Source organism: Lates calcarifer, linkage group LG23, assembly GCF_001640805.2.
Source record: "Lates calcarifer isolate ASB-BC8 linkage group LG23, TLL_Latcal_v3, whole genome shotgun sequence".
Lineage (NCBI taxonomy): Eukaryota > Metazoa > Chordata > Actinopteri > Centropomidae > Lates > Lates calcarifer.
The window spans coordinates 16,360,291-16,379,303 of record NC_066855.1 but is presented as its reverse complement, the minus strand read 5'-3'; the positions used below and the strand labels follow the sequence as shown (position 1 = coordinate 16,379,303).

The following is a 19,013-nucleotide window of genomic DNA, read 5'->3' as shown; positions in this document are numbered from 1 at the left end:
TTAATCGTCTCTGCTCTTACTGCTGCTGTTATTATCGATAACACCATTACACCTATAGCTATTGCTACTATTATTGTCATTATAACAAGCAGTCTGACAGTGCTTCTATACAACAGCTGTTACTGCTCTCTCTCTCTCTCTCTCCATCATTTCTCTCCTCTCAACCCTGAATCCAGTCCTGTCAGAGGTTTCCTCCTGTTAAAAAGGAGTTTTTCCTGTCACTAAGTGTTCATTGTTTGAAATGTTGGCTTTCTCTTCAGTATATTGTAATGAAATCACAAAAGCTGTCAGACTGTGGGAACAAATTTATTTCTATTTTATCTCATGTACAGAAAGAATCCATTTACAGTTTACAAACAACTGACCAGGTTTATGAAGCAAATGATTTACTGCACAGGATGAAGGCCTACAATTCAATCCTCCTGACCTTCATAAGTATCGATCAATCAAAAATCCAACAAAGCATGTTCACCAGGTTTAATGTGTCTCTTGGGGGGGTCAGTTCTTGTGTAAATCAGCTAGGACTGAATACTCTCTGAAACTGTCCAAACACAAGTTCACAAAATCTACTGAGAGAAACACACAGATCTCTCCTGTAAAACAAAAACAAGCAAGGATAAGCCACGATTGCACAACTCATAGTAATTCCATATCTGGTCCAGAAAACATACATTTACAGCAGTGGACACAACAGTTCAGCAGGAATCGTTTCATGGCTGTGTTGCTCTTCAGACTTAGACTCACATCACATTTTCAGTTTGTACTGTAGGCTACTGACACAGGCTTATGAACAGCAAGCGAATGGTGAAAAGGAGCAAGAAGTCAGCAAGACTTTTGTACAGCCTTTGAGATTTTCACTTTGTAATCAACCTTTTAATCTGGAGCAAAATGAAAAAACACAAAACCTCCTCAAGTTTTCGAAAACTTGCAAGCTTTTACAAATCTGCAAGATGACGTAATTAAGTTCACAGTTGTTGATGCGTCGTCGGCAGTGGTGATGCTAATAACAGCGGGAGCATGTTGGTCAGTATGTTATTGTTGTAAACATTTACGACCGGAAGTGAATTTTGTTAGAACTGGATTAAGGGAAAAGAAAAAGTCAGTGTATCTTCATATAACCAAGTTCATTTGGCAACACAATTCAATGCATCAGTGCATCACATTTTGTGCCAAACATCCTCATAATTGTTTCAAAAAAGGTTTCAATAAAAACACCCTATTCTACATGTTACATGCACATCGTACTGTATACACATAAAATCTCATATAGTTCATCATACCATTTACAAGTTTGGTGAAAAAGAGGATAGATATAAGAAATTAAGATATCCAAGGATGTATAGCCGCAAGAAAAGTTGTCAGTTTTGGCAGGCATGCTCCCCAGAGTGACAAGTGTTGTTGTTACCACAATGCAGTGTGCTTATTAGTGCCCGCCGATCTCGACAGCGTAGTTTAGGTGACAACTAACTGCATTTGAAAAAGGGACCTGCATGCCTATCACTCGATCCTATGTGAAAGAAGGCACTTACAGGAGAGAAGTGGTACAGGCCCTGTCTACAAACAACCCCTGTAGACCTCAGCAGAATATTAAATAGGTTAAAGTCTTCAAGTAAAGTTTTGCTGCGCCGCATCTTGTTTTTTTCAAACCACATTTCTTGGCAATTAGGGGTTGTCTCTGCAAGAGCCCGAAGAACTGTGGGGGGCTTTTGGTGCCTTTTGTTTATTTCATACATTCATATGCATGCAACCTTTCTACACCAAACGGTCTTTCAAATGTTGGGGAATCTATTTACAAGAACAGAAATCGCAAAGAAGTCCCAAAAAAATCTCAACAACTAGGAGAAAAGGCAGAAATGCATACTTTTGGCAGAATTATACAGTAGATCACTGCAATAAATCGATTGACAGGAAGGATGACAGAGAGACTTGAAGATGATGTTCAACATTTCAAATCATTACTATCTGAATAATTAATTACAACACATGAACACAGTACAGGAGGAAGAGGAAATCAAGTACATCCCTGAAGGAGCAAAATGCAAGTCGCACGTTGGACTTCATAGTCTGCATTATCCATTCACAGGGGCTCAAGAAAGAAAAAAGAACAGTACAACTGATAGGTTCCCTACGTATTTAGGCTTTGGGGATCTGTTTCCTTTAAAGAAAACTTATCCTAGTTACAGTTTAGGACAGGGGAGTAGTCAAATAAAGACAGGCGTACATCTTCTACCATCAACATGAGCCTTCTGTCCAGGGAAGGAAATCTAATTCACTATCATCCCATTAATCCCATCAATCCCATAAAAATGTCATACATTTCCAAATACTTGGTAAGTAACAATCAATTAATTCACAAATTAGTAAGTGCTTTATTCTTATATTTTGCTCTATAAAATGGCTATTTCCACAGTCAGTATATGCAATGGCTCAGACGATGGTTCAGTGATGTGATAGGTGACAGGGTTCACAATAAACTGGATAGATTTAAGCCTACAATAGATCATCTCAGTGGAAACCAGTGGGATTAACTGACAGTGAGACTACGAGAGTAATCAGAAAGTGCAAAAGCACCTCACCAGAAACACAAAGGTCAAACAACAACCTGAAAAATGGACCAGTGAAGTGTGGTTGTGCTTATTGTGATTTCTCTCGGTGAAAACATCACTCTTCTTCTTCCATGTTTGATGTGGAAAGATTCCCCTTTATAAAGATTGTTAAAGGTCCAGTGTTTAGTAAGTTCAAAAAGCCTACTTCCTTGGATGGAAGACCATGAGAGGCCTGTCTTCAATCTTCTGCCACGGGCTCTTCTTGTTCTCATCTTTGTCATCGGGATCATCCTCGGGACTGGTCATGGAGTCACGACGGTTCTCACTGTTGCTGCTGCGGCTGCTGTTCACGCGACTGCGTCCTCTTCTGGGGATGGTGGATCCTCGGGAGGACGGACCTTCATCCAGAAGAGGGGTGAGGGAGTTCTCCTCCGGTGAAACAGGGCGGCCCTCGCTGCTGCTGGGCTCGCTGTGGTCAGGGTAGGCCAGCTTGGAGTAACTCTTCCCACCACTGCTAACACCATGGCCCTTCCGTCCTCCTGTTCCCCAGCGCTCATCTTTTCCCTTCCGGTTCATTGCTGATTTTCGTTCCTGGGCCTCCAGAGGCGGTTCAAGGTTGATGTCTCGGGGAGTGCTGCTAGAACCACCTCCAAATCCAATTCCACCACCACCGCTGAGGTCATTCCCAACATCTATGTAGGAGTGGCGTACATGAGCATTAGCTCGTCCATCCAGGGAGATGAACCACGCCCGTGGGTGCTGTTTAACACCCAGCTCCAGTAGCTTCTTCTCAGTCAGAGCCTGCAATTCTCCATTCATCTGAGCCATGGTGGAGTCATTGAAGAGCACAGGGATGGTCACAGGTCCACCAGAGGAGTCAGAGGCCCAGCTGGGCTCCTCAGAGTCGTCACCCTGGGATCCACCTTGCTGCTGCTGTTGCTGCTGTTGGCCTTGTTTCTGGGAGTGGTGGTGATGATGCTGCTGGCCTCCTCCCATCTGAGCACCATCTTTGTCTTGCTCCTTCTGGTCCTTTCCATCTTTACCAGAAAACTCAGAGGGCAGGCGCATGTAGTGGGCTGGAATGACCAGGGTTGGAACCATACTCCGGTACATGTTCTCCTTCATCTGGTCGATGGAGCTGCAGAAGATGATTTGACCTGGTTGGGTGTTGAGGGAGGTGGGTCTGGCAAGGCTGTCGGCTGCTGCTGCTGAATACTCTGGAGGTTTGTCGGACTGGCTTGGCACATAGCCTTGGAAGCGAGGCGGGGACGGGGGATCGGAGGAGTATCCTCGATTGTCATTGGCATTGTGGTGCCTGTGATATTCAGACTCTTTGCCCTCCATCGGGCTATAGCTCCGATTGTAGTCTTCATGCAGCAAAGGGTTGTCCAAGTTGTTGGTCTCTGTGGCACGTGTAATCTTCATGGGAAAGCTTTCCCCTCTCTGGGGACCTGAAGCATTTTTTCCCTTTGCATGACGGAGCATGTGAGCTGGAACATGTTTGGTTAAGTCCTCCTTTGAACTGTGGTAGTCTCGAGATGGGGACAATTCAGATTTGTCGTTAGAGGGACCAGACTCAACATGCCCTCCACAGATCAGATTTAGGCGTGAAGTAGATGTACCCTGGTCTCTCTTCGCTCCATTTAGATTGGATGCATGGGGTTTACCTTGCTGTCGACGAGGTTTCAAACACTTCCGCCTAAAAGATAGAGACACTGAAGGTCAGAGATAAAAGAAACACCTTTAATCTGCCTAGGGATTGCAAGAAGTCTCTAATTTAATAACAGCCTAAAATTAAACCCGCATTCACCACCAAAGTCTGTCATTTTTGCTATGGATAGAAACCTAGACCCAGAGACCTGCGCCTACGCTCCCCACACCTGCAGTAGTAGAGCAGCACGCAGAGCAGGATGAGCACCAGCAGGGCTAATGAACCCAGGATGGAGAGCAGGAACAGGGTGTGGTACGTGGTGATGTCCCTCAGTCCCGGGTGAGAAAGACCCAATCCTGCAAGACAATTCATGGCAGAAAAGACGTCTAAGAATCATTTGGAGATTTTACATTCCCACCACGTTGTTTGGTACACTTTATATGATTATATGATTATGTGGGCAAAGCCACTGATGTTGTGAGGATACAACAATAAAAAAAAATTATTAGCCATGTTAGTGTCATGGCTCTAGAGATGGAAATGTTGCTTGGTTGCTTGGATCACCACTTTGGTTTAAAAGTCATTAAGTTCTGTACAAACATTCATCATCCCCAGAGGATAAATCCTACTGATTACAGTGATTTTATGAGTTTGCATGTAGCACCACTAGATCTACAATTTCACTTCTCCAGTGAAATATCTACAAGATGGACTGGCACAGATTTTGGTACAGATATTCACAGTCCCCTGAGTATGAATACTTTGGTAATCCCCTCAATTGTCCTCTGCTGCCACAATGAGATTAACATTGTTGTGTTTTTTTGTGAAATGTCTTGGCAATAGGGCTGTCAACTAGCACCTAATTTGAACACATTGAATCCATTTGTTATCACTGTAAATGCTTTTTTTTTAAAGTTGAAAAAAGCCTCTTCTTTCTTGATAATTTCTGGATTTTGGATGGGAAATGGTAACATCTGGTGTATTAAAGAACTGTATTTTAATATTACTGCTACGAATTAGGAAATGCTGTCATGCTGACATGCTAAACTAAGATGCTGAACATTAACATTATTATGTTAACCATGTAATTTTCAGACTATGCTGATTTTCTTCAGCTCAAAGGTCTGCTGTGTCTAAGTACAGCCTCAGAGAGCTGCTGCTGTGGCTGGAGACTCTTTGTTAATAGCTTTTGGAAACAACACAGCTCAATGACAGAGAAAACAGATATATCAGGTTTTGGTTACACAGTACTTAGTTAGTTAGTATAATACAAGTCATTGTTTTCATAGAACTTGTTGACAGCAAGAAAAATATAAACTATAATCAGCCTTATCCATAAAAGGAGGATTTTTATCTGGTATGAGTTTTAACTTGTCCAGGGAAAAAACAGCATACATGTAGTGCTTTTATCACAGCAGCTTCATGAGAAGATCATCCAAATAAAACCTTTCCCTGGACCAGTATCAAAATAACACCTCTTTAGCACAAAGAAGAGATTACATTCTGAGTTTCCCTCATCCTCCCAAGAGACATACGAGAACATCTGCTGGCACAGCTCAGCAACAACGAAGATGAAAAACAACCCAAACAGGAGAACAGAGGGTGAATTGAGATACAGCACCGGAAGATGTCGGGAAGGCAGCCAACCAGTATCCCATCTGAGGAACCACGACGTTCCAGACAAACTGTGTGCCTTCTTTTTTGATGTAGCCCGTCCCGTTCCGAACCCACAGTCCTGGAGAAATGGAAATGATTATCAGTGTTGTTAAATACATACACAAAAAGTGCATTTACTCAAGTATAGTACTTGACTTAAGTATTTTCTTCTTATGGCATTGTACACTTCTACTCCACCACATTTCAGAGGGAAATACTGTACTTTACGCCACTAGATTTATCTGTTAGTTTTAGTTACTAGTAACCTGAGAGATTAAGATGTTTACACACAAAATATATGAGCTGATAAAATATGATGCTCTTAATTATTTTAATAATTGTAATCAATGTTTAATTTTGGACTCTTGGTTGTCACTTTGGGCTCTTGGTAAGGTGATGGCAGTTCTCACTATTTTCTGAATCTTTACAAACCAAACAATCAGTTGATTAATTGGGAAAATAATCAGGAAATTAATCCCTAATTAAAGTAATCATTAGTTGAAGCCTTTAATTTAAATCAGTTCCTCTCAACCAACAATAACATTAAAATCCTGCTTTACACAAATGCATCTAATAATATAATCACAACAGTCAGATGGGGCATTTTTCTAAACTAAGTACTTTTACTTTCAATATATTAACTATATTTTCTTAATTCTACTTTAATACTTTGCATACTTTCCAGTGCAGGACTTTTACATGTAATGCATTTTCACTGTGTGGTATTAGTACTATGGCATACAATCAAAATAGAATGTTTTTTTACATTACATTACATTTTTAAGTACTAGACACAGTCTAACACAGACTTTCTATTTCAGGGACGTCAGTTATTATATAACCTCATGTCAGTTCTAGAGCTCAGCTCTTTCACAGCATCTATGATTTATGTGTTTTTCTTACCCGTTTTAGGCTGATACAGCCAAGCAGGTACACTTGTAGCCATCCTGTTGCGGGTGTCAGATGGCAGTGGCACAGAGATGCGGATTGAATCTGAGACCTGGATTGCAGCGCCATCTTTGTCATACAGCTGAATGCTGACCACTGCCAAGGCCGTCAAGTCCATCCACCCTGTTTCTGCACCTGAACAGGAGAAAGCGGATTCAGATATCAGCTTCAACGCTTCAACACATCTTGTTTTATAATTTTATGAAATGACCCAGTGCTGTTACCAGTATTTTTAAAACCAGCCAACACGGGACATTTGAGGCTGATATTCCGGTTCCTACTCCAAAAAAAGCTAAAACCCACCCTATTCACCTGATTTGGACCCTCAGACTACTACCTCTTCCCAAGATGAAGAAGGAGCTCAGTGGTCACCATTTTGACAGTGACGATGATGTTATCACTGCTGTAGACCTTTTTTTAGAGGTCCAAGAAGCCAACTTCTGCAAAGACGTGATCCGTATGCTCCACAACTCCTGGACTAAGTGTATAAATGTAGTAGGGGACTATGTTGAAAAATAAATGTGCTTGGTTTTCTAAAACTGACTCCATGAACTTATCAATCACTCCTTGTACTGTAGAAAGGGAACAAAGTACTGCAAGATGATAGGAAAGAAGTGGAAGAGCTCCGTCTGAAAACATAGAAGAAGAGGCAATGTTTATGGTCTTGCAAGAGGAAGGTGAGGATCATGACTGAAAAAACAGAGGTGGAGTCAAAGAAGAACTAGAATTTTCCCCTCTGGTTGTATGCCTCTGCAAACCAGTCCAGTTGCAATTAATTCAGTGAATTCCAGAGTTGTGGCAATGTTTTGTGTGGTCATAGTGAGTCTGACCTTTGACCTCTGACCACCAAAATTTAATGAGTTTGTCCCTGAGTCAAGGAGTTACTGAGATATCATGATCACGAGAGTGGGATTGATGAACAATCCAAAAACATAATGCGCCCAGCTACACCTGTCGCCAGAGTGGAGGTATGATAAAAGTGACACTGATGTTGGGTTTTAAGGTCTCAGTCCAGTTCATCCCAAAGGTGTTGGATAGGGTTGAGGTCAGGGTTCAGTGCAGATCAGCTGACTTCTTCCAAACCAAACTGGGAAAACCATTTCTTCAGGACAGACACAAACGACAGAGAGACAGTGTCCTACCTGAGCTGTTGGTCTCTTGGCCCAGGAGAAATGGGAAACCGCCAATTTCATACTGACTCCTGGCTGTGGTCATTACAGCCGACAGTGCTGTGTAGTTGGAGTTGGATGGCAGCTGGAGGGACTTCCTCTGGAGCTCCACCAGCGGCTGGTTACGAGCTCCTGAGAAACAAACAACATTAACACTCCCAGTCTGTAAATCCTACAACCTCTATTTGTCTCTCTATTTAAACATGTGGTATTTTAACATATTAAGGAAATGAGGAGCGATAGCAGCAGAATCATCTAACTGTTTACAAAATCTACAGAGGCCTGACGAGACAAAGGCAGTAGGAGACGAGTGACAATCTGTCTTCACTTCAGACACTCTCAGGCAGACTAATTTAAGACGTGATGACAGATGAACTATTGAATGGTCAAACTCAACTCCCCAAGTGACAAAAATATCACCATCATTATCCAATAGATGTAAATTTTATAAAATGATCTCCTTGTGATTCAATAAATTGTGCCTCAGTCCGCGGGACACTAAGCTGATAATCCCTCATAAATTCAAGACATGAAAGGATGAGTGAGCACGCACAACATTATCTGGAAAAATGTGTTTTTACAAAGAAAAATTGAGAGTGTGGTTATTTTTGTTACCTGGTGACCCAGACAGCACCTGCAGGACGTCATCATACAGAATAAGAGTTCCTGGCCTCTGAACAAGGAGGTACAGGCTGACTGATGCGTACACTAAAAATAATGAAACAGACATTAATATTAGCACAGCACATCTCCAGGTGCAACAACAATGCTGAGACTGAGGGTTTCTGCAAGTTAAATTCAAGACTTTTTATTCTCTGACACCTGTTTAACTATATAAAGAAATATATTGCTATATTAAAGTGTCATTTCTGTGAAAACAGATTTTTAAATTTACACTAACCTTTGCTGTTATCTGTAAATGAACAGTATTAGTTTTAATGAACTGACATTTTGGTTATTCAATTTGTTATTCCATGTAACAGGTAAATTAGTTCATGACAGATAAATGTATTTGGTGGGTAAGCTACCTTTAAATCACATACTTGAATATATTATTGTTAGAATGGCTGTCAGTCACTAGTAATGAAATGCCTTTCCTTACAATTATATAAATAAATTATGCTGATTCTAATGTAAATCTTCAAATACTCAGACAGATAGAGACATTTGAGTCCTATAAGCTATGGACTGTAATTTTATCAAAGAAAATAGTTGTAGTGGATAAGAAAGCTGAAAGACCACAGCTGGTAGAAAATGGACAGCTGAATTAACCAGTTAAAAAAGATTAATTCATACTAGTTTTTGCTAAAATTGTGTTTGCAACAGGCCTGACAGTCCACAAAAAAGGATTTAACAGCTCAGTTTGCTGTGTAAACCATCCCACTTTCAGTTTACAGGTGTATAACGTCTCCTGACAGCCTGCAGCCAGATACAATGACTAACATCACTGCCTACTGCAGGCAGGGGAAAGTATTCATTATTAAAGATTAAGGACATATTCCCTTTTTTGACAAAATTATCCTTTCATTACTTTGATACTGAAAAAAAACTTAAAAACATAGTGATACTCAGAAAGGTTGTAAGGAGAGTCTGTTTTTCTGTGATTTATGGACATTTATTCAAGATGGAGATTTCTGAGGCCTTTTTTGAGGAAACTAAATTCAATGCTTTGTAAGACTGTCCATGAGGTAGATTTTACAGAGCAACAGTATCATCAGAGGGAAAATCAGAGGATGGTAACAATGTGTTTCATGCTTATTAAACCATATTTTCCTCCTCTGTGACTTACAGGGGATGCGGCTGGAGTGCCAGGGCACAGAGTTGGTTACGTAGTCTTGTTTGGAGGCCGTAATGATGACCCATGTTCCTGCACGGTACAGGAAGCTGACTCTCAGGACGCCATCGCTGCCGGCTCTGCTGGACGCTAAGACAGTTTGATTCCCATGTACTTCCACCTGAGCGTCGGCCAACGGCGACAGGTCACTGTTGTCAAACACCTGGACTTTTATTTGCACCTCTGTAAGGACAAAAAGAGAGGCAACACGATTAGTCCATCTATGGAGAGAGCTGATCAATTCGCCATGTTATTTATTTATTTATTAATCAATTAATTAAACACTCCTGTTTTATATCACTGTAAACCGAACATTTGGTTGACATTTTACCGAACATTTTTTGACATTTTTTCTATAAAGGGTCAGACAGTCCAAGACTCCAAACATATACTGTGCATTTGGAAAATATTCAGACCCCTTCACCTTCACAAATGTCTGTGATATTTCAGTTTTTCCCTCTTTAATAAATGTCATTGTCATTATGGGGTATTAAGTGTAGACTGATGAGGGAAAATTATAGCTTTTTTAAATTTTAGCATAAGGCTGCAACATTATAAAACTGTAAGGAATGTGCCGCTGAATACTTTCTGCAATGCACTATAAAACAAAGAATAACAGCAAATTCAACTGTACAGGCTGCTGTACATCAACTGGCAGCAATAAAAACATGACATTAACAGCTCCCAGCAATAACTACTGCACTTTCTGTGCTGACTAAAAATGATGCCGGCCAGATGGATGTGGATGTGGTCTTGCTACTGATTGATTAGAACAAGACAAATCAAAATACCCTAAGCACTAACTGCTTAACATGACCACATGTCAGTAATGAAGTGAAACTAAAATGGCAATAGAGTCTGTTTATCAAGAGAATAAGTTGCTATTAGTTAAAAGAAAGGGCCTGGTAAGTAATTGTAAATTCATAGGAATTCTTCTGGAAAGAACTCAGAAGGAATTGTTGGAAACATAGACTTAATCAGTACACATCTAATTAATAAATCCCATGTATGGAGAGTTAAGGTTCCAATAATGAATGAGTAATGAATAAATATTTACTCGGCCTAAATGGAGCAGTTCTAATGGTAAAATTCCTCTGAAAATCAACAACTTCAAACTAGCCTCAAATAAATGTCTCACAACTTTGTCTCCATTTGCTCTTCTTTCCAAAGACTTTCTGACTTTAATAAACTGTTACTGTAAATTGGCACATTTGGTTCTGAAACCAGTAAAAAAACAAAAACAACACAAAGTCCAACTTGCTTGTTATTTCAAAGCATACAATGTCCTAATTTATCCATTTATTGGAGTTCAAACTTCATAAACAGTGATTCAGCTGGATCCCATGAAAGCTATTTTTGGCCTAGTTGGAGAGAACAATAATATTTTTTCTGAAACTAAAACTCAAAATAAAAAGATTTGTCACTTTGTTAGATTGATCCTTCTGGACTCGGTGGCTGAGGGAGGTGATGCAGCATCTCAAATTTAGGCTCATATAATATGTGGCTCCTCTGAGAACTTAACTCCAAATAGAATAAGTCATATTTGTTTATGACTTTGCATGTATTTCTGTCCTCATAGTTTGTCACAATGAGACAACCCTCTGGCCTTTTAGTTTGTGCAGCTGCCTGTTTGTTTCTATGCTCATTAAAGTGCTGTTTCCAAGGTCGAGCATGAACCCCCAGCCTCCTGTCACAGATTTCTTATTATTCCACTCAATCAAAACTCATCACTCTTTGATTACACTGTAGTGTTAAAGCAGTAATTACACTGGAGTATGGCTCAATTTATCATGTCACCCTTGGCTGTCTTACAAGGACGACAGTCATTATCTGACAGTGTAATGGTCTCATCCAAAATGACCTACAAAGTGAGGGGGATATGTTGGCGTAAAAACAAAACACAACTGGCTGGATAATCTCCATCCTTTATGTTTTGAAACTACATCAACTTCCTATAATGTTTGTGTTTGGGCTGATGTAAACAGTAAGTGTTATGTTGCAATGGAGTAGCTGTGGGCTACAACTTGAATGCTCTTTTTTAACCTATAAATCTGTTTACATTTTAGCCAATTACCACCATTGAAAGTATGCTGAATTAGCCATTTAGCAGTTCTTATTTGCAGTGTTACCATGGATGTACAGATGACTATCACTGGATTACTTTGATACTTATGGAAACTTAAAAATGTGATGATTCTCAGGCAAGTTCTGCAGTTGTGAGGCCCATTTTTTGTTCTTGTGATTTCTAAGTGGATTAACGGATGCTTACTCATCATGAACATTGGAGATAATGATATTATCAGGAAGTGTAAGTCTCACAGAATCTAAAAATGTGTGTATCATGTCTGTTTGTTCTGATTTGGTTGAGTTAAGACTCAGAGAAGGAGTGTGAATCTTGGCTTAAAATGTGATAAACTGGTTTAATTGCTTCCACGAGATGTTTGTCACAATCACTGCTGCTGCTCCAACTGTTGACTAACTTCCTGTTGTTTTCCGAGCAGCAGCATCCACCTGTCACCTTTCAGCTCTCGCAGTATCTATTGCCTCATGTCTTTCCCAGAAGCTCTGCTGCAGCCTGGTCATTTTCCAGTAGTGATGATGTTTGCAGTCGTCGCAGACACATCCATGACAAACCACCACCATTGCGTGGCAATTTCTGCCCTTCATCTTTCCATGTTTTCAACCCCAGAACATTGTGTTTCTCATCTTGCTTCTTGGACGGCATGGATGTGGGTCACGCTCAGGATGTTTCCATGGATACGCGCTGACTCTCCAAAATGCCGGCTTGTTGTGCTTCCTCCCTCGGCTCAGTCCCTATGAGCCGTTGTCCTCTAAACCCTCCAGGCTTCCAGCGACACCCCCCCCCCAAGTGCAGAACTTTACAGTGACAGCACTAAAGGCTGCATTCAGATAATAAGCAGCATGTATATGTGAGTGTGTGTGTGTTTGTGCGTCCATATCCATTGTTTTTGTATAAATGCTGTCAGCCATTACCATAATTGGTTCAATAAAGGCTCCCTTGTGTGTGTGGAAAGGATTTCCTCAATCTGGCCTCCACACTTGAAACTCTGTGGCTTGAAGCAGCTCTATTGACAGAAACACTCTGAGTCACAGTGTCACATTGAGAGTCTGGGAAATTTTCACTCCCTTCAAAGTCCTTCAGCAGAGATTCAGTGGAGCATAAACCCTCCTAAAACTCAGTGTAGCCACTTTTCTGAGCCGAGATAAATCCTTACAACTTAAATTCATACTGTGTTTGTCAAACTCAGAGGCAGCAGGCTGATATTATGTGATATGGGTTTGTCCTTTTCTTTAGACATTAACAACTAGATCAGACATTTTCCTTCCTTTTCCACAATTACTTTCATTATTGATTCATTTGTTTGGTCTAAAAAATGGCCAGACCCAAAAGTAATGCCCTTGAAAATTCAATTTACCTTTATAGCAGACTAAGAAAACCAGCAGTTACTCATATTTCAGGAGGAGTTAGTAGTTCATTTTTGGTGTTACTGGTTGGAAAATGACTTTGACAATTAATAGATTATCAAAATAACTACAATTGACTTTGTCTCAGCTCTAAATATTAAAATACTTAATGCTGCCACTGTGCAAAATTTGCAGTTTGTTTGTTTTTCTTCTGCTTCACAACATCTTGTAAATCATTTCAGGTCAGTGCTGAACTGCACCAAAACACACCTGAGATCTCACTTAATTGATCATTTAATGAGTCATGCAGCAGCTAAGGAGCTAAAATAGGTTCTAACAGACGGAGGAAAAAAAAAGGAGGATCTAAAATTGTACTTAGTAAAAGAAGCAATACTACAATGTAGAAATCCTCTGCTACAAATAAATCTGGCACATAGAATGTTACCTCAGTAAAAGTACAGAAGTATCAGCAAAATGTAGCTGAAGTACTCATGCAGAAAAACTGCCCTTTTTTATTGTCTGTAATTTAATCTACAACAATACATGACAGTTAATGAGCTGATAATGTGTTTGTACACTCTTTATCTGCAACTTCATTATAGCGATGGTCAAATACATGTAGTTTCTTTATATAAGTAAAAATACTGCAACATAAAAATGTAACATTACTAGTAAATGTACAGTACTCTTTATATGATCATGTATATTATACTATTTATTATTACTAATACGCAGCATATGTTAACTACCCTGTACACTGCTCATGTTTAATATATGATGCATCATATTTCATTTGTTTTATGTAAAATGCTAACCTGCTAAGTAACTGTAACTAGATCATTGTAAAAAGGACAATATTTCTCTATAAACTACCATGATCTATAACACGAGGCCATAAACCTCTAAACTGTACTTGAGTAAATGTACTTAGTTACAATCCACCTCTGTCTGTGCCCAGCTGTGCATCTTAAAATAGCCTGAAGCATGTATAATGCAAAGTAATTACATAATGTCCTTTAAATATATATGAAGAGAGCATAAACAAAAAGCTGGGGCTGCATCATTATTTAACACGAGATCTTTGTTTTCTTCATGCAAACGCATCTTAGGCCCAGTGAGCTCACAGACGTGTCTGCTGCTGCCTTAGAGACTGACACATTCACAGGACCTCTGGACATCCCAGTGTCATTAATGATCAGAGCAGAAAGGACATGAAGGCCCGGGTTACAGCGAGTCAAGGCCTGACATTATAGCAGGATATATTCAAGGCCTGGAATAATCTGCTCCCAGATCAGATTCTCTAACCACACAACTGTGCAGCATTTAAACACTGGTGTGGCCCTCTCTCAAAGATATCACCTCATGGATATTAATGGATCTAAAACATCAAAACCAGCGGACACGATGAATAAAAATCCTTCCCTGAAATCCATTCCCTTTAAGGCGACATGATATTAAAGCACAGCGCTGCGTGGATCGAAGGTTTGTCGACAAAAGCAATAAAAATGCAACCACTCCCATCTCCTCATTGTGCTGCATCCCCCCGTATGGCGAGCTTACCAAATGCTCCCTGATCTGGAAGAGATTTGGCCAGCGCCTCCCAAACCGCGCAGATCCACACGAAGAAGAGCAAACGAGAGATGTAGTCGGCTGGCATCCTTGCAGCTACATCTCTAGTCCCAGCTCGGCGGCCATGTATCCATATTCCTCCCAGAGCCTCGCTTCACTCCTCGGACATTGCTCGGATGCCAGGCTTTGAATGGTGCTGAGATGCTGCCGTCTGTGTGGGCTTCGCCTTGTTTTTATTGTCTGAGGTGGAGCGAGGAGGGCGCTACGTTTCCCTCTGCTGATCTCAAGTGGAACAGCGACTCAAGTTCTTGCAACTGCTGCTTCTAGTGTTATAAATTCATTTGATTGGCCTTAAAAGAAATGTCAGAAAAGAGAGAAAAAAAATGACCTAAACGTGATGCTTTGTCTATAGTCCAAATGCCCCCAAAATCCAATTTACCATCATAGAAGAGCACGAAACCCAGTAGTTACTGACGCCTCATGAGGTGGTAGTAGTTAAATTTTTGGCTTTACTTGTTTAAGAAATGGCTGAAACAGTTAATAGATGATTAAAAAAAAAAACAACAACCTGCAGTTGACTGTCTATAGATCAGATTTCTTTTGCTTCATAACTTCTTGCAAATCATTGCAGGTCAGGAGGAGGAGTAGGTAAGGTGTGTACCACACACACCTGAGGTGTCAGTTAACCGATCATTTAATCAGCAGTTAAGGAGTACATTTATTTAAACTGCAAATAATAAAAGTAAATAAATAATAAAATGATGAATAAATAATAAAAACTGCTCTAAAACCACCTCTGGAAGACGGTTTTCAGATCCTGTGCTTAACCTCTATCCGTTGCCCTTCGTATTGCCCTTCATATTCTGTAAACTTTTTTCTTCTTACTATTATTCAAAAACAAAAGATAACCACTTCAGAATCACGAATGTCATGCACAACAACAAATCCTACTACACACACACACACACACACACACACACACACAAAGGCACATTGTTGGCCAACGGGTCACTTTGACCCAGAGGACAACATGAGGGTTAAGTAAAAGTAACAATACTATCATATAGAAATACTCTGTTACAAGTAAAAGACTGGCACAAAACATCTCAGTGGAGGAAAGAGCACTTAGTGCAAGTACCTTACTTAATATGGTGCTCAAGTCAAATACAGAAGTATCAGGAAAATATGCCAAGTAACAAAAGTGCAAGTACTCATAATGCAGAATCTGTCATTGTGGTGTTGAGAGCTAAGAACAGGTGACGCGTCTTGGATTTGAGCACTGACTGCATGCGAACTCAGAACTTAGAGACAAAGACTCAGACTTTTTGTTGGCTTACTGTAATAGACCATAATGATCTGACTTAAGATATTGATAGATATATTAAAACTGTCAATTTCATGCAAAGCAGTGACAGATGGTGCTGAGAATGAACCTTGATGAATCAGACGCAAACACTAGAGACTCAAGACTTGATTTGGACTTAAGGTTCAGTCACTGTACTACACTTCATTACTATGATTATTATTGACGCATTTACATGTGAGCAACATTTTAATGTAAGCACTGGCCTTTGTGAAGCTTATATGGAAGCAAAGAGAGGCCACAATAATTAGAGTTTCATGAGCAAGTGAGGACGTGCGCTCTGCACCCAGAAATGATCATCCTGGTCCCCTCCACAAAAAGCTGATGGGATTTTTCAGTTGGCTTTGGCCAGTGGCTGAAACCTGAGTACTTTAATCCAAGAACTGTACTACATTTTGAAGAACTTATTCTTCTATGACGTCATGTCCTAGATATACTTTCTCAGAATTCGAGGTTTGAACACATGGTGCTGTGGGTATTTTACAGGGTAGTCTCAGTAGTTTTAGACTCAAAAATATTTCAATTTGACAGCAGTTAAACCACAATACAAATAAACTGATTAAAGGCTCAGTATTTCCTGGCACTGTGGAGAAAGCTCTAATTTAAACAACATTTAGACCCACATGTGTGGAAATAAAATTTAGCATTAACATAATTAACTGAATAAATTAAACACAGAAATCCAGACACTTTGTTCCACAGGATTTATTTGTTGAGACTGGGAATTATGACCTCAGCATTTAAAATATCCCAGCTACGTCCCTGTATGTCTGTATTCTGTACTCTCACTGGGACATACTGGGACAGACAGCAGCTACTTCACACATTCATATTTTAGCCTTTTAAATAGTTTAAACTACGTGACAGTATTTACCAACTAGGTAACTGGTCTTAATGAGTACTTATACTTTTAATTTAAGTCATTTAAGTCTTACTGAATCATCCTGTATTTGGACCTACTGGAACTAAAACGTCTACTTGTTTTATTATTATTATTTTTATATATAATTTAATGTTATTTTTTAATATAATGTCATGTTATTTTTGTATATAATGTAATGTATAATGACAGTATTGGCAAGACCCAACATCTCCTACCACAGCTTTTGTAGCTTGAGCTAACGTCTGTTCATAGAAAAATACACAAAACAACAAACAACACAAACAATAAACCACTGATATATTTGAAGGGGAACTTCAAACAAAGCTAAATATGAAACATGTGTTCTTTGTTAGTTTCTTTAGGCAGAGATGTTTATCTTGTTTGTGTTTTTAGGACTGAAAAAGTGAAGCAGCTCAGTTAAAGTTTGTTGTGGACGAAACCTCCCACTGAGGTCTGTTTCTCACATTAGAGCTGAAATGTAGAGAGGAGGGGGATAAGTGCTGGGCTCCAGATCGATCCAGGTCTCTCTCTGCCTACTTTCACCTCTCCACAACAGCAGCTGGTAGTCGTATTTATCATTTTTATTATTTAATTAAAAATTCGCATTGCGATGGGATTTTATTCCTGGCAGTGTGGTGAGGTGTTTGTAGATTTATTGTTCAAAAAAAGTTGCACACTTGGCTCACTGGTGTTTCATATTCATTACAGAAATTCGATCTCCTGCCTGTGTGGCTGTAATGGCTTTTCAGATCTGATGGAAGTACGTTTTTTTAAAAAGTCATCTAAAACTATAGTAAAAGTTTAAAAACATCTTGTATAACTCAAATATAAAGGTCAGAATATTGTATTTAGCATTGTTAAGCACTAATGAATACTTTATAATAGGCATAAGCAGATAAAGTACATTTGTGTACTGTTTTATTAAAGGTTAACCCTAACTCTGTAATCACAATAACCGATATATTTACACACTTGATCAAATCCTTGCAGTGTTTTAATCTGTTATGTTTTTTAGTCAATGTACAACTGTTAATATATGTGTTCGAAGTGAATAAAATCATGTGGAGCTTGAAGGTTTCATTGTTGATCCTGGTAAAAAAAAACTACGCTAACTCAAGGTCCACTTACTTGGCTTCTTCCTGAGATTTCAGCTGAATGTAGTGGGCTTCACAGGAGGATTGAGTTTGCTCAGGTATCATTACTTCATCAATAAATGATAAATACTGTAAAGTTCAATTTAATATTCTTGTAACATACAAAGACTCATTTCACAGCTTTGCATGTGAAATTATAGTTATTGACAAATACATTAATAAACACTTGAAGTAAACAAGGATTTACAGACCACTGTAATATCTCTCTGTGACTACAGTTGCACTCTCTCAGACCATAAATAGAGCTGAATAAAGAAAAGAAAACATGTTCAATCAAAGTCAAAAAATGAATCTTTATTAGTCGTCTTTATGACACCTTCTATTGTTAGACCTTTGGTTCACTTAAAGCTAAACTCTCCCCTCAAAAACATGTTTATTTGAGACACAATATTTCTATTCATCAGAAAACTGAACCCTGAAATAAAGTCTGAAATCTTTCTGAAACATCTGAGTATTTTTTTAACCGTAAGCTCAAAGTTAAAGTCACCTATAGTTCTTTCAGAATGAAACTAATCCATTCTCCATAACATTGTTTTTAATCTTTTTAATGTCTTTTTAATAGCTTCATGAAGAAAATGGGTTTTGGAAACTAGCCAGCTGCTGCTTGGGACATTGAATTAGATTAAAACTGTCACTGGATAAACATGTAGACTCTCCGAAACTGAAACCCATAATTAAAGCAGCGTCTATACATGACAACCCTCAGTTCTCAGATCAAGAAGCAACCTTGAACCAGCAGGGGAGGACGGAGATTTAGGAAATTCCCTCCTCCAATAATCAACTGTTTTTCTCCTGGAGGCCCCTTCACATGATT

The 19,013-nt window shown here is 39.4% G+C and overlaps 1 protein-coding gene across 2 annotated transcripts; it reads right to left on the bottom strand.

Annotated features, from left to right (window-relative positions):
* Nucleotides 1-290: 290 nt before the first annotated feature.
* On the bottom strand, nt 291-15,061 carry LOC108892044 (protein FAM171A2). Of its 2 annotated transcripts, none has more exons than XM_018689479.2 (8): nt 14,791-15,061; nt 9,760-9,987; nt 8,586-8,678; nt 7,944-8,102; nt 6,757-6,936; nt 5,819-5,932; nt 4,406-4,553; nt 291-4,245 (listed from the first exon to the last, which is right to left on the bottom strand). In XM_018689479.2, the coding sequence occupies exons 1-8, from the start codon at nt 14,885-14,887 to the stop codon at nt 2,748-2,750; spliced, it is 2,517 nt and encodes an 838-aa protein (XP_018544995.1). In that variant the 5' UTR covers nt 14,888-15,061; the 3' UTR covers nt 291-2,747. The 2 variants fall into 2 exon arrangements, with proteins under 2 accessions (XP_018544995.1, XP_018544996.1); XM_018689480.2 differs by having other exon boundaries at nt 4,427-4,553; nt 14,791-15,060.
* Nucleotides 15,062-19,013: the final 3,952 nt, after the last annotated feature.

Bases quoted from the DNA above. Each gene is read 5' to 3' on its own strand.
- LOC108892044 (XM_018689479.2), bottom strand. From the start codon at position 14,887: ATGCCAGCCGACTACATCTCTCGTTTGCTCTTCTTCGTGTGGATCTGC. The intron at 9,988-14,790 runs GTAAGCTCGCCA...TTGTCCTTACAG, and splicing joins TCCAGATCAGGGAGCATTTG to AGGTGCAAATAAAAGTCCAG. The intron at 6,937-7,943 runs GTAGGACACTGT...TCTCCTGTTCAG, and splicing joins CCAAGAGACCAACAGCTCAG to GTGCAGAAACAGGGTGGATG.